General features: G+C 52.6%; 1 protein-coding gene across 1 annotated transcript; it reads right to left on the bottom strand.

Moving 5' to 3' along the window:
* Positions 1 to 12,983: 12,983 nt before the first annotated feature.
* On the bottom strand, positions 12,984 to 15,218 carry LOC120650101 (probable cytokinin riboside 5'-monophosphate phosphoribohydrolase LOG4). Its single transcript, XM_039927121.1, has 6 exons — positions 14,971 to 15,218; positions 14,781 to 14,878; positions 14,600 to 14,630; positions 14,358 to 14,457; positions 13,782 to 13,852; positions 12,984 to 13,541 (listed from the first exon to the last, which is right to left on the bottom strand). The coding sequence occupies exons 1-6, from the start codon at positions 15,115 to 15,117 to the stop codon at positions 13,290 to 13,292; spliced, it is 699 nt and encodes a 232-aa protein (XP_039783055.1). The 5' UTR covers positions 15,118 to 15,218; the 3' UTR covers positions 12,984 to 13,289.
* Between the last annotated feature and the right edge of the window lie 780 nt (positions 15,219 to 15,998).

Raw genomic sequence — 15,998 nt, forward strand, 5'->3', positions numbered from 1 at the left:
TCAACGCGACAGCCGCATGCACGCACACTCTGCCGCACTCGACACCCACGCGCACACACACAGCCAGCCACGAACGCGATCATGCGCACCCACACACGCACACTCTAGCGTCGTGCACACCCACACAGCGCCGGGTTTATTCCTAACACTCCCCGCTACTTATAATACATGCTCTAAGGCCTTCTCCAATGGATGACTTATGTGCTAGGTAAGAGCCCGAGGTGGCTTTCTCTCGCGTGCATGGATTCCCAAGTACTGTGAAGTACTGTACTGACCTCGAAATATTGTAGCTCGGATTGTTGGAGGAGGCCTAAGGTTGCTATTGCCATTGGCATATATAGTAAGTACTTGACCTAAAACTTGTCTTGATTGATCATGTTGTCATTTAGGGTCAGTGCTTGGCATTTTATGTGTGGGGCCGACATACCAAAAATGAAACCTCCTAATACTATACCATGATATATATTAATCATCACTTAGGGCACCCGTAATGGTAAAGTAAGGTTTGCTCTCTATAAGCATAGTGATACCGACCTCATCTATAGGTAGTTTATATAGATCATCCATTCAATAATCTTACTTTTTACAGGATTCACAATATCTCATAAAACCCACATTTACAATAACACACATATATTTTATTGAGCATGTGGCCCACATACCTTTCCTCCCTCCCCGTGCATCTGCATTCCGCCGGTCCACTCAACATCTACGGGCCCGCTCAGTGCGGGGACACGTGCTAGCTACCCTCGCCAGCTCTCGCGACACTTCCTTCTCTCCCCTAATTTCTCTTTCCTACACGAACACTTGCATAGAACCTAACGGCACCCGTTGCGCGGGTGCCCTAACACCGTCTCACTAACCTAGCCGTTTGTGTTGTCCCTTTATAAACTTTAACATTATTGTAATCAGTACTTTATCACCACCTGAACCCTTGCAGAGCCTATAGCTCCACCATACCTCTAGAGAGATATAATCGAGCACCGTTGTATTTGTAAGATGCATCGGTGTCCTGACCCGGGGGTCCGTATCCCAACTAGTAAATGCTGCGTGTTTCCTCGTCCCAAATGTTGATGCAAGAGGCAACACAGTAACGCACGGGTTTATCCTGGTTCCGGCCACAGCGCCGTACGTCTAGCAAAGGGGTGTGCGACGGCACTGTATTATCTTGCACCCGGAGTGCTTGTAGTAGGGGGTACAAGCGAGGCGAGAGAGGGAGGGAGGCTCCCAAGTCTCTGCTAGAAGAGGAGTCGGTTGAGGCGAGTGCTCAGTAGTGCTGAGAGTGTGACGATGATCGCGAATGTGGGTGACCAACCCCCTTAAAGGAAGCCCGCCTCCTCCTTTTATAGTCATAAGGAGGGGCGGTGTACATGAGTGGGGGAACGTGGAAGTCGTCATCCTCCCCCGAATCGCGGGGGGTGTAGTGGTCGAACACTGTGGGAAGTACACTGTGGGGCATGGCGTCGGGCGTGGTGGTCATCCTGGGCATCGTCCTTGACCTCGCGGAGATCGCGCCGGCATCCTGCCAACTCCAGCAGGCGGCGTGGTTGTCGGTGTAGGATGTTCAGTCTTCCCGTTGTGGCATTCCGTGGGCCCTGCAGGTCAGGGTCCTGCGTGCACCAGCGATGGCGGGGCACGCGGCGGTCCCGGACCCCCTGGATAAAGTGCTGGTGCGCACGCTACGGGGGTCCGAGGGTTACGTGGAGGTCCCGTACCCCTCGAGGGCGGAGGTCCGGGACTTCGGCTGCGCGTGCTGAGCATCCCCCCTGGAGGGGCATGTGGCGTCGCCGGGCCCCTTCCTATGCAGGAGGCGGGTCCGGGGCCATACGCGTGATGAGGTGGAGTCCGGACGGCCGGAGTTGGCAGAATAGTGCGGGGAGCAGTGCCGAGCACGCTGCGTCCCGCGTCGCAGGTCTCACAGTGCTGCCGCATCGTCCGGGGATGACGGAGCAGTGACCGGAGTTGGCGGATGGGACCCCGATCACAGCCACTGTGGGGGAATGGCGGGGCCGTTTGTCTCTTACGCCGAGGGGTGGCCTCGAGCGAGGCGGAGATGAGTTACTCGCTCGAGGGAGGTTCGCTGCCCTCGAGCGAGGCGGAGATGGTTTGCCCGCTCGAGGGTAGATTCGCTACCCTCGAGCGAGGCGGAGACGCGGGGCGCAGTCGAGGGTCCCGATGGGAGCCCTCGAGCGAGGCGGAGATCGTCCCGCGGGTCCGTGAGGGGCGCGAATGGGCCGCATGCTGGGCTTCTTTGAGTCCTTTACTTTCTTCCAGATTGGAAGGAGGCCGTGGGCCTTCGTGGGCCCAGTTGTCTTAACATGTGTTTACATTTTTAGGGTGATCTTAGTACCCCGATTAGGGTGTCCCTAATCGTGGTACCCGACAGTAGCCCCCGAGGCTTTGGTCGAGTCAAGGGATTCGGCGATTTCCCCTTGACGCGATCGGTCAATGTCGTGCACCCGCCAGGCGCGCCTGAGCGCCAGCCCGACGGATGTGACAACTCGTCGGTCGGGGTAGTGCGCCCGCGGGGGAGAGCTTCGAGGCACGTGCCTTTTTGTTTGTTTGTTCCGGGGACAAGACGTGTCCGCGCGCTGAGGGGGCAGGGCGACGATGTCGCCTGCTGCTCGGCAACTGGCGCTTTCGTCGCGCTGTCCCGCACTCAGGGCCTTGGCCCCGCTTTCCCTGGTTGCCTTGCGGCGCGCCGTTCGAGGGCGGTTGGCCTGAGCCGATGCTGCGCCGCTTAGCGTCTAGAGGCTCAGCTTCGCTTTATTTTTTTTGGTCGCATCTCGGCGCGGTAACCGAGGGCATCCTTTGCTTGTGGAGTGCCGCGCTGTTACGGGCGGTCCAAGCCCTTTGTCCTTCGACAGGCTTGAAGCTTGGTGCCCGACGCAGCTATAAATAGGGGTCGTGGGGTTCCCTTTTCCTCTCCAACTTCCCTGCTCTTTCTCCCAGCATCGCCTAAGTCTTAATATTTTTCTTTGCCTTTCATGACCGGCCCCCAGATGGGGTGGCCTGGCTTTTTTAGGCTTTGGTGCTAGAAGAATGCTTGCGAGCGGCGGGGGAAGACCGGAGAGGGCGTGCGCACCATCCCTCAGCTTCAGTGGGATTAGCAGAAGAGCATTGGGCCCGTGGGGTCCTGTTCCTGTGATGTCCCCTAGCCTGAAGGGGGATGGAGACGCCTGACCATGGCGCTGGGGCCAGGTCTGGTGGCTGTTCTTCGCATCGTCCCCCCCGGCAACAAGGTTGCTCTCGGGGGGACGGTGCAGAGGGTGCTGTCCGCCAGCTCGACCCCCCGCATAGTCTTCGGTAGAGGAGATGCTAGAAGAAAGCTTGCAAGGAGAGCATCCCGCCGGACCCGTGAGGTCTGGGGGCTGTTCCTTGCATCCCTAGCAGGCTGTCCGTCGTGTCAGCCAGGGGCTCGGTGCCTTTCTTCGCCGCTTGCTCCTCCCCAAGACAGGGAAAATTGTCACGCAAGTGGCAATGTGTTTGTACCTTTCGACGGCTTCGCGCCGGTAACCCTTTGTAATCTTTATTTGCATTGAGCAATAAAGTCTCTTTCTCCTTTACGGGGAGGCTGATCGAGGGTATAGGGATATACATAGGGTTATAGTCCTCGAATATGTGTGAAGTCCCCTTCGTGGGGGCGCGTCAGCGCACCCGCGGGTGTAGCCCCCGAGGCCTTGGAGGAGAGTTTGTGCTCGTCCAAGGGCTATAAACGTCGCCCTACTAGGTTGCTTCATTGGGGTGGCTGTCCAGCATCTTTCTCGGCCGGCAACGGCACTCTGTCAGCCACCCTCGACATTCAGTGCTGGTACAACGACCCGACGTTCAGCTTAACCATCAGGCGGGCGCTCGTTAATAGCGGGGGGTTTGGTTGGACACGCGGAACTTCACAATCGACGGTCGTCGACTTATTCGAGGGTGTGGTCTGAACCGTGGTGTGCGAGGAGCCCCCAAGCCTAGGCCTATGTGAAGGCGTTCAGGGGAACCCTCGACTTTGATTACGACCCTCGTCGCCCTTTCGCAGGGAGGAGGGGTGAAGCGCACCATGCTACCCATGCCCGGGCCGCGAGCTATGGCAGCTTCAGTGAGCTGTTAGCGGGTAGTTCAAGCGGGCGTCCGTGCCCCGTTCGATAAGGGTTGGCTCGTGGTCCATGGACACGTCACATAAAGCACTTGCAAAGGTTCGCTAGGCAAGGCTCGGACCCGTTCGATAGGGTCCGAGGGCTCGATGCTCTCCCTCGATGGGATCCCCCTTCTAGGCACCCTCGACTGGCCTTGAACACTGCGTAGGATGTCTCGAACTCCGCGTTCGAGGGTAGCTTGTACGGCACATCCATGCAGTCCCTGACTCTGAAGATCTGGGGCGCCTGTCGAACCCCCGATGGGCCAGGCTTCGAACCCCTGATCAGTAAGGCCTCGGAATGCGATTCCTTCGTGGGTAAAGAGACCCCGGAAGGAATATTCCGTCATGATTCGAGAACAGCGCGGAGTCGTCGGTCACGCGTGCGGGTCTTCCGCTGGTTGTGGGTGACGTGGCCTGATTCGTGCGGTGCGGTGCGGGCGCGCCTTTTCAGGCGGCAGCCTCGGGCAGACGAAGCGGCGTGGGCGGCGGCTGACGGATGGGATAGTGCAACAGTCATGCCTCGCCCGCCGGTTACCGTGCCGCAGTTATTGCTACGTGCGCGTGTGGGAGACTCTTCGGCCGTGGGGCCCAGCCGTCAGCGACAGCGAAATCTACCGCATTCAATGCAGTAGATTTCGGGCTGTGGTGGCAGACCCGCCCGTCGCGGTGAATAAAAACGAAGAGAAAGGGGTTGTTTGGGCTCACCTAGCCATTTGCCTTTGTCTTGCTTCACCTTCAACGCCTCCCCTGCATCCTGAGCGCACAACCAAGAGTGAAAGGAGGAAGAGCAAGGAGAGTGAGAGCGCACCTTAGCCATCCCGGAGCCTTCATTCCCACATCCCCCCTCGAATCGAAGAGATGTCGGATGTCCAGGAGCCCTTGCCGTGGGGAAATCCTCCGCCACCGTGGCGGTTCTGGAGCAGTTGGTCGCCGACCGGCTGTTGCCGCTGAACCCCGTCTCGGGGGCACCGGCGTGGATTTCCCTGCTGCCAGAGGAGACCGAGCCGAAGCCCCCCAAGGCTACGTTGTGAGCTTCGTGCGCCTTCACGAGCGGGGCTTCGGCGTCCCCATCTGTAGGTTCATGCGGGCTTTGTGTGAGTACTACGGAGCGGAGCTGCATAACTTCAGCCCCAACTCCATCTCGCAGGCGGCGGTCTTCGTCGCCGTCTGCGAGGGGTACCTCGGCATCGAAGCCCACTGGGATCTATGGATCCACCTGTTCCGCGGCGAACTCTTCATCGAGAATGTGCGGGGCCAACCGAACCGGTTCGCGCGCGCCAGTGGCCTGACGCTCCACGTCCACCCATACCGGAAGAACTTATACATCCCAAGCAAGATGACGACGAACAACGCCGGGTGGAGTCGAGGGTGGTTCTACCTTCGGAACTACAGCGGCGCGCTCCTGGCATTCACCAACAGGGTGCTCGGGGGGGGCGACCACCGAAGTGGAACTGGGGGGTGTCGCCCCCAGCTCAACAAGCCAAGCTCGGAGTCCTCACCGACGCGCTGGTGCATCTGGCGAATAAGGGGTTGACGGCGGCAGCCGTCATCGCAAACTTCCACCGGCAGAGGGTGATCCCTCTCATGGAGAGGGCCCTACCGATCTACAAGCTCACCCCCGGGACCCAGGCTTCGGGCTCGAGGACGGCGGTCGAGCTGCTTTCCCGCACCACCACCGCCCGGAGGGCGAGGTATGCGGTGGCGGAGTTCCCCCACGACCCCGAGGATCTTTGGAGGAACAAGATGCGCACCGAGCCGGGGTACATTTCACTGGTGAGTTTCGATTCCGAATTCGTTATGCCTTGTGCAGTCCCTTTCCACGCCCCCTAACTTCAACTCGGTCGTGCTTTGCAGGGGTTGAAGTGCCACCCCTCGAGGCCCCCAGTCCCGGAAGAATGCCAAATCAACCGCCTGCACGCAGAGAAGTTGAAGAGGCGGAAGGACGTGGCGGAGGCGAAGGCCGAGAGGAAGAGGAAGGCGAAGCATGACATGGCGTGCAAGATCGCACGCTCGGAGGGGAAGCCGCGGCCTGCCACGCCCGAGTCCACGGACGAGGAGGAGGAGGAGGAGGTCTCGTATGCCGAGGGCCACCTTTTGGGGGACGACGGGGCGGCAGCGGGTGCGAGCTCCCCGCCCACCTATCAGTGGGATGCCGACGAGGGGGCGTCGGCAGCACCGGAAGAAACAAGGACAGCGGCGGAGTCGTCGGCGGATCCATCCCTCGAGGGGGCGGAGCGGGAGTTGTCCCGTCCGGCGGTGGGTGAGGAGACGCATGCGCCCCAGGTGCTGATTCGTGGCAACGAGTCTGCGGCGGGCGCAGAGGCGCCCGTGCTGACAGCCTCGAGGCACAAGTCCGACCCGAGGGGTGCGACCTCGGGACAGTCTTCGAGGGGCGGCGCGGTGCCGCGGGCCCGAAGAAGCGGCACGAGAAAGCGGAGCATGAGCGCTCGATCCGGGTAAGTGGACTTAGATTTCGTTTCTGTTGTCTGTTTGATCAATTTCTCGATCCTGTTGTCCTCAACTTGTGTTCCTCGATTTCCAGCCCCGGGGCCGTTGCCAAGGATGCGGTGCAGCTCACCCCGACTATGGCCCTCAAGACCGGGGCACGCAGTACGCCGCACACGGCGCCGCAGCCTCTACCTACCGTGGACCTCGTGGCGGAGGCCGCGAAGCTGCGGGAGGCGATGGCTCGAGGGGCCCAGGCGGCCCAGCAAGCTCGAGCACAGGTGGAGGAGGGCGACGTCGGCCAAAGCGGTGCTGAAGCAGCTGCTCAGGCTGACGACGTCGAGGAGGCCGGCCGGGGCGGTGCGGATGGCGTCGTCTGGCTGGACATCGAAGTTGAGGCCGGTCAGGGCGACGCGGACAGTGCCGCCCTGCCGATTACAGAAGGAGAAACTGGTGGGGGCGCGCAGGAGCGCCCCGTCGACCATGTTACAAAGGAGCGCGCAGGAGCTCACCAGACTGGACCACACAGAATTACTACCTAGTTACAAAGGAAAAGGATTTATTCCCTGCTGGGCCTCTAAGGGTAGGACTTACAGAGATGTAGAGTCGGGGGTGCGACCGGAGTCGGCTTTCCGCCGGAGGGAGCCACCAGAGTCGGGTTAGTGCGACCGGAGTCGGCTTTCCGCCGGAGCGGGCTTGGTGCGACCGGAGTCGGCTTTCCGCCGGAGCTGGCTTCCTCACATGAGTGAGGTATACTGTGGGCTGGGATTTGCCGCTCCGCCGCTCGCAGCTTGTGAGGGGGCCCTTGACGGGCGCCCTGACTCTTGCCGATGTGCAGCGCGCGCCGCTGCCGACGGTGGCTGCTCCACGGGCACGGTTGCCCCTGGCGCAGGAAGGCAAGAGGCGTGTGGCGCGGATGACACCACACCCTCCGTCATCTCCGTGTCGTCGTCGTGGTGGGAGTGCTCAACCACCCGAGCCATGGAGATGGGCAAGAGATGAGCTAAAACTAGCTAAAGCTTCCCCTACCTGGCGCGCCAAATGTCGTGGTATGCAAACCCACAGCCGGGTGGCATAATGCACCCGCCTAAACCCAGAGGGCGAGTACTCGGGGGTTAGATAGGACTAGTTCGATCTCCTGGAAGAACACGATGAACAAAGCTGGTTTAGAGTGGTTCGGGCCGCTGGAGCGTAATACCCTACGTCCAATGTGTGCTGTATTGCTTGAGTATGAGTGAGCTTGTGTCTAGTGCTGAGTCCAGCATGAGTCCCAAGAGAGTCTGAGGATCTGTGTGTATATGTGTTCTAGCGGGCGTGCTCTCCCTTTTATATGTCCAAGGGGAGCACGTACACTGAGCGGGGCCCCGACATGTGGACCCGGCGATGTATTATAACTACACTTTGGCCTTCTAGGCCTCAGATCCGGAGATCTTGTCGTCGGCTTCCGTGCGTAGCTTCTGACCAGGGATGGTCTTGAGCTGTCCAGTCAGAGTAGAGTCTAGCCTCTGCAGCCGCGCGTCGAGGTCATGATGAAGTGCCGAACTACTAACTCAGTCCACTGTAGCAGCGTGCACTGTTGCTCCAATCAGTAGCTGGTCATTATGACTCGTCGCCCATGCGCACGGCGCTGAGTCTTTAATATTTGTCTTGGTAACTGACGAGCCGCCTCGGTAACTGGCGATCCACAGTGTGGACTAACAAAAGCTGCCCCGTGCCCAGAGGTAGCAGAGCCTGCCTCAACCACTCGTACTTAATGCGGGTGGGTGAGGGAGCTTCCAACGGAAGGCTTGCGCCCGCGCCCGCGTCTGCGTGACACGTGGCGGCTCCGGACCCCTCCCGAGCAGCTAGCTGAGCCGAGAGCTCACGGGGGTCTGGATAGGCACGTGGAGGTCCCGGACCCATCTGCGGGAGTCCGGATGGCACGTGGAGGTCCCGGACCCACCTGCGGGGGTCCGGGTCCACGGTCACAGGTGCTGAGCATTTCCACCTCTGGGACACGTGGTGGCACCGGACCCGTCCCCGAGCGGGAAGCGGGTCCGGGACCGTTGGTCCGGTGAGATGGAGTCAGACCCCAGGGGTCCGGCTGCTCAGCTCCTTAGGGTGTAGTTACGGATAACTACGCGAGTCTTGGCACAGTAGGAGTGGGTACCCCAGTTGCTGGGTACCGACATTATTAATGCTACGACTTGAGAAGATTCTTTGTGTAGTAATACAAAGATTATTGCTAGCCAAGACATATACAGACTCAGTGAGTACCTTCAAAGTAAAACATGGACACAGACAACTTTGAAGAATCATAAAGGGGATAAACATTGTCTGAAAAAATTCCTATGAATACTAGAGACCAATGCCTCTCAATACAAATGGACAGCCAGTTCTGCTATTAGTTTTTATTTTCACAAAGAAGAGAAGAATAAGACCATGAGAGCATACAGAGCAAGTTGTGCATGATGGGCATACCAATGGTAGACTACCTTTATCCTGCCCCTTGGAAATGTGGAATTTCGTCAAACACCTGGCAAGCACAGCTGCTAGCTCCCAAACCAAAGACACAAGAGCGCTGCAACACTTGAAAAATAATGAATCTACTATACAGGTTGGCCAGTATATCTCACAAATATAATATAGTGTGAAAATCAGTGTACAATAAAGGGTAACTTGTACTTTCATAAGACAGAAAAGCTCCGTGATTAATTCACAATTTTGATAATTAAACTATAAAATTATATTATTAAATGTGAGTGTAATTATAGTATAAGTTACTTGTAGTTTTCTAGACATTGATCAGAAGTGCTAATTAACCAAAAACAAAATTGACCAATCAGCAACCACAATGAACAAATACTGTATGTAAGACCGTACTACTCATTAACAAAAGTAAGAGTTAATATATCAAACTAATAATCTCCTAGCCTCTAAAAAATGCTTCTATGATAACCAAAATAGAAATGCAAAACTCTGAAACTAAAGTATGTGCAGAAAAAACTTTAAACTCAAAGTATGTTCATATAACATTAAAAAGCATACTAAATTCTAAGATGAATATTTGCAGCGAAAGAGAAGTTCTTCACCTGAGTTCTCCTCAACTCATCAACTCCATTCCTGCAATCCTAGAAAGTAACAGGTCAGGGAGAAACTATAATACTTGGGTATATTTGGCATCTAAAATCCTAGTGAAGTATTGCTCACTATTATGTTTTATAGTAACAAACTACAGAATTACAACACTAAGGAGGGTGTATTTGCAGATTGAGTCCACAATAAATCTTAAGCTCTCAACTCACCAAACTAAAAGAGTAAGACACGCTAGTATTTTTGTTGCAGCCACAGCTTTGGTATTATCTTGTTCTCTTACATATAGAACGGTAAAAGAAGGCCTTAGTGGAAGATGCTAATGGCCATGATGGCCTCTAAAAACTGAGGATACATCCTGAGGAGAACAAGTGGCTCTCCTGACTCCACTCCCTAAAGACTAGGAGCTGCTAACAACACTGACATGTTTAGCTAATTAGCTCATCGACTGCTAATTGAATTAAAATAGAAAGATTCACATAGACTCGACACTACATACTTAACACGAGACATGGGTTACTGTCATAAAAATATAATGGACATAGGAAGAGGAACCAATCTGTTAGGTTATGGAACACAGAGAACGGTCAGATTGCTAAATAGGAAACTGGTGTTGCAAAAAGTCAATTTGAATAAGCTAATATGAAAGAACATTTAGCAATGTAATTGGCCCTACTTCAAATATTCTCCTATAATGTGATTTGGATATATCAACAATCATGTTTCCACAACCTATCCCAAATACAACTATATGAAGAACTGATGTGAGAAAATTACAGTAACCAAAATACAAGCAGCTCTAACATTTTACAGTAACAACCAAGAAAATTACAGTAATGAGTCAGGTTGTAATTCTAGTATAAGCTATTTATAATTCAAAGTTTCAATGAATAACGTTTTCAACCTGGAATGAGTAAACCAACGAAAGGGATAGGACAGGCAAGAAAGGAAAAACATTCAGTCATAGAGTAGCATATTTGAAAGAGTTCACATGGACCAATGAAAGGGATAGGACAGGCAAGAAAGGAAAAACATTCAGTCATAGAGTAGCATATTTGAAAGAGTTCACATGGACCAAAATGCTCTACTTCTAATTGCAGTAGTACTACATGACTCGGGAAATCAGATAGGGCAAACTATAGTGTTAATTGTCTGTACAAACTATATATTGCAAAATAGAGTAAACGATCCACTGGATGTAATGACAATTTGAGAAGGAAGTGAAGTTGTAAGGAATCTATATATATCACAACAATTCAAGTCTAGGTAAACATTGTTGTATTTGTCAACATTTAACGAAGCCCCACTCAGAGTCGGAAAGCAAAAGGATGGCAAAAATATATAGATTGCAACCGACCAGATTAAATGAAACATTTCAGACCAGAGTGCAGATAATCTAAGTAAAAGATGGAGCATCACAAGCATAGATGCCAAATGAAAAAAAAATGGACCTGGTAGTTCCTCAGCTTATAAACTACTAGACCAACAATCAAATACATGTTAGCTTGTAGCCTGGTGGATGAAACAATGTTTAGTATAGATAAGTGATAGACCCTGAAGTCATCCAGAGGGGCCCAATATAAGAGATATAGCTTGCTAATTAGCATATACAAGAAAAAACTAGCTGCAGAAAGGAACACTCTTCGGTGGCAAAATAGCGACAATAATAGCTATGCAAGAAGTTTTGCAAAAACATCTCTTTTACTTAACTTAATAAATCGTGAGATACAGTCAGAAAACAAGAGACACCAAGTGTATTTTTAAGAAGCTTGACAGCTGAACAAAAGAAAACATCAAATTCCATGGTCTATTTGACAACATTTCTCACAGATAACAGTTGAATAAGAATAGACAGCTTACACACAGCTTGCAGCTTGGCAAAATATCAAATTCCACTAGACAGATTAAATACAACACTTCAGATATTTCAAGCCAATTCAAGTAGGGGTAGGAGATAAATAGATGACAAACATACTTCACCTGGTACATCCTCTAAGCCAAAACTGTAAAACTGCAGATAAAAACTCTGACCTTGACAACTTCTAGTCTGATGAAAACAAAAGGCAAATAGAACTACAACCTTGACAACATCTATCAGACTGCAGATATTTGAGGCCAATGTTGGTTCATTACAAGCACAGGTGATCAGGTGGCCAAAATATAAATTGAAACTAGATAAATTAAATACAACATTTAAGATCAGTTAGCGCATCACAAGCACTAGTTTAGGGTTTACTGGTGTTCAGGATTCAAAACCACATGTAAGCCTAACCAAAACCGCAATGAGAGGTGTGCACATCTTGCAAACGATCCATACACATCCTGAACATAAGTAAAATAGTATTTAAATGCACATGAAAATAGGTTTATGCTCACGGTGATGCCATTTTAAAGGCATGGAAAACAAGACAAACAGCACACGAAGGTGTGAATTAATAGTGAAAAAACAACTCTGAAGTAAGCGTCCAAAAACAGGGGGTGGCTGCTGATAGAACAACAGGACTTATACTCGTCAAATAATATGGGGGGTAATGGACAGACACAGGGGAAGAGAATCCCCAACATCTGAAACCTGACTGCTGGAGATTAATTGCAATCGAGGTCGATGACACAAAAGCGTAGGCCTCTGATTCACACCCCACTCGTCGATCTCAGTTCAACAACTACAAAGACCCTGAACTTGGAACCCTAATCAATATATAATCCTCAAATCCAAGCCACATACATCTCAATTCAACATTGAACACCTACAATCTCGATTCGAACCCTAACAAATCCCAAATCATCAGTCTAACTGCTCCTCACGAGAGAGGAACAAGAGAACAGGAGAGAGGAAGAAGTTGATGAGGAAGGTACACATGGCCGATGGAGTTGAGACCGAAGTGGTACACCCACCGGAGTACTCCACCAAGCTCCGGCCGCTGCCGCCGTCGGCGCGGGCGGCTTTGCAACCGTGGCCATTTCTCTCCGGCCGCGGCGAGGAGGAGGCCCGAGTTCCCGCCGGCCGGGGCGGCGACATAACAGGCGGAGGCAGCCATGAGGAGCTGTGAGTGGAGGGACCGCGGGGACATCACAGGGGGCGCCGGGTGGAGTCTCGGCGAGGCGAGGCGAGGCTCAGCGGCAAGGGCGCATGGAGGCGAACGGGAATGGATAAGAACGAGAGAGGAGAGAGTGGATCGGCACACTAGTTGAATGGACACCAACAAACAAATAACTACTTACCACCAGCCCACTCGGCGTACAGCGCAGGACAGAAAAAGCCAGGCCCGGTTGGCCATAGATCGAACGGCTCTCACGATCAACTTACACAAATACAAGAAATAAGTCACCTTAAAAGAAGTAAATCTAATTCTTTTTTGCCGCCATATATTATCATTAGAAGAGAATCAGCAAATATTACACGCAGACGTTTAACATAATTAGTACGTACAAGGCGGGACATTAATTTGCTACCATGAAGGTGTACATCAAATTTGCAGTACTGCTTCGCAAGGTTAGCAGACTGCTAGCTAGCGCTAGCTGGTTGCTGTATCCACACATCGCGGGAATGGAATCTATATATAGTAGTAGAAAACAACAAACGAGCATAGATAGATGTGGATGGCCGGAGAGAATGAAACACATATGCATGCATGGTAATAATGTTCTAGTTTCTTTTCCTCTTGACGCCGGCGGCGGCGGCGGCGGCGCCCTTCTCCTCTTCTTCTCCTCCGCCGGCGGCGGCATCCTCGTCCTCGGAAGCCAGCCTCGCCTCGGTGAGCTTGGTCAGCAGCTCGGCGGCGGTGTCGGCGAGGACGAAGATGTTCCGCGCCTTGGCGTCGATGAAGCCCTCCTCGACGCCCTTGTCGAACAGCGAGAGCAGGCTGTTGTAGTAGCCGTCCACGTTGAGCAGCCCCACCTGGTGATGCAGAAAATTAAAAGCACCGACGACGGCGACCACGCGCGCGGCGCCGATGATTAGTCCGTTGGCTACGCGCTAACCATCGCTTTCGTGTCAGCGACGGGCCGGGATAACACTAGCTAGCCAAGCTACCCCATTAGGCATGACGACGGCTTATTCTTAAATAAATGGGCTGGATGTAGCTGATGGCGGCGGCATCGTAGAAAGGAAAATGGCAGTTAAATACGACAAGATTACCGGTTTATTGTGGATCCCCAGCTGCGCCCACGCTATGATCTCCAACAGTTCTTCGATCGTCCCGTAACCGCCTGCGCATGTTAGACAATCACATCGATCATCCGGCAATATCTCGAGCTGCTAGCTGTCCACTGCGCGCGCAACCACCCTAGATATATAGCAATACTAATACACACTTGCTGCATGCTGTATTAGAAGCCGTAGCCAAAAGCAAGGCTAATAATTTAGCTTATTGCTGGCTGCAAGACTCTTTGCAGCTCATCTCTCAGTCCATTTGTATAATGGTTTAGCTTCGCATCATTAATATATGGCCCACTTGTCTATCTCACAATTTTTTTTGGTTTTTATGTCAAAGCTGGCTGTAAACTTACAACCCACTCCCTCTCTCTCCTCTTCTCTCTCCTCCACCTCATCATTCAACCTGCTTCTAGTCCATCATAATACTGGCTCTAATATGAAGGTGCAGTACTTGTAGGTGATGTTGTTTAATTTAGTTATTAGGATCGTCGGAGCCAGGAATCCAGAATGATAATATAATAATAATACTTAGTGCTGGTCTTTGACCGAGGGATCGACCTGGCAGTGCGATGAAGGCGTCGGCGTGCTTCGCCATCTCTGCCTTGCGCTCATGCATGTCCCTGACCACTTTCACCTCCCCCAATGTCTCCCCTGCCACCTGTGTGGAGATCAATCGACCCATCGGCACCGCACGTTTAGTCCATGCGCACACTCAAATCCATGGCGCCTCTGCCGCCCGCGTCGTGTTGGAAAAGACGCGAAGGGGGGACAGGCAGACAGGAATGGAGATTTGGCGTTACCTCTTCGGGCAGGAGCGCGCTAGGGATGACCCTGCAGAAGACATGAGCAGCCGCAGATAGGGCCGGGGTTACCCAAACGCAGGAGGAAGACGAAGAGATCACGCACTGTATTGGAAAGCAAATGCTTGCATTGGGATATATAGCTACTTAGCTAGACGAGCGCGGCGTCGTCTGTTATTACCCGAGGACGTGGCGGCCGCCCTCGTAGACGGCCTTGGACACCAGGCCCATCAGGCCGCCGCTGCCGCCGCCGTAGACCAGGTCGATCTGCCTCTCGACCTACGCGCGGAGAAGAACTAGCAGTAGTGGTCAAGCATCCACACACGCATCATGCGCAAAAAGCTCATCAATGGCGAGGGCTGCTGGCTCACCAGTTGCTTTCCGAGGTCGAGCGCGGCTGCGCTGAAGGACGGCCGGTTCCCCGGCCTGCTGCCGCAGAAGACGCAGATCGTTCGCACTGGCTCTCGTCCACCGCCGCCGCCGCTCTCCTCAGCAAACTTCTCTCGGTTCTCCTCCATGGGTCACACAAACCACGAGAGGGAGGAGGAAAGGATGAGACAAACACAGGAAGCTAAGAGAGGTGGCGTGGATATTCCCTTATGGGCCGGCCGGGGTCCCCTCGATGGCCGATGGCTGGGTGCCTATTTATGCACACAAAATAAATCGCTTTGCATGCAATAATTACATCTCTCGTCAGCCGAAAATAATATCCCGCTGATTCGTGGCCACCTTCCTTGCACATATAAAAAGAACATATATAACTAGATTTATATAAAAAACGGATCTGGATTTGTGGAAGCTGGCAAAATTTTGACTAGTTTCATATCATTAGAATTTGACTGATATATATGTGTGATGGTGAGACAGTAGGACACTGTCGTAGGAGAAATCTTATGGGATCGCGCGTCTTCTGTCCCTTAACTTTTTTTCTATAAAAACATTTGTTGAAGGAATGTCCATCCATGAATCTATTATACATGTGGAAATTATTCTGCCTCTTTGAAAATAGATCAGGACGCCTGGTAGGGTTGTTGGTCTAGTGGTGGACTGGTGGTAGAGCTAGATAGATGTGGCACAACGTCGGAGAAGTAGAGGAGGTCAGATTTTTTTGGTGTCGCAAGAGGTGCAATTAGGTCCTGTTTGGAGGATCTAAAGTTGAGTGCTAAATTTGAGCATATATTAGCACTCATACACATGCTAAAAATTTTTAGTCTTGGGTTAAAGTTTAGCCCACCCCTTAGCACTCCCGTTTGGAGGAGCTAGTAGTGTTAAATTTCAACACTTTCATCGATTATTATTAGCACTTGGATTCAAACACTACCTTTAGACTAAGTGGAATGGAGGTGGAAATAAAGTGATGAAGGGCTAGTGATAGATGTGATCACGGTCCTTATTAATA

This window comes from Panicum virgatum, chromosome 9K (assembly GCF_016808335.1).
Source record: "Panicum virgatum strain AP13 chromosome 9K, P.virgatum_v5, whole genome shotgun sequence".
Classification (NCBI taxonomy): Eukaryota; Viridiplantae; Streptophyta; class Magnoliopsida; order Poales; family Poaceae; genus Panicum; species Panicum virgatum.

Bases quoted from the DNA above. Each gene is read 5' to 3' on its own strand.
- LOC120650101 (XM_039927121.1), bottom strand. From the start codon at position 15,117: ATGGAGGAGAACCGAGAGAAGTTTGCTGAGGAGAGCGGCGGCGGCGGT. The intron at 14,631-14,780 runs GTAATAACAGAC...TGTCTTCTGCAG, and splicing joins GGCGGCCGCCACGTCCTCGG to GGTCATCCCTAGCGCGCTCC. The intron at 13,853-14,357 runs GTCGATCCCTCG...TAACATGCGCAG, and splicing joins CGCCTTCATCGCACTGCCAG to GCGGTTACGGGACGATCGAA.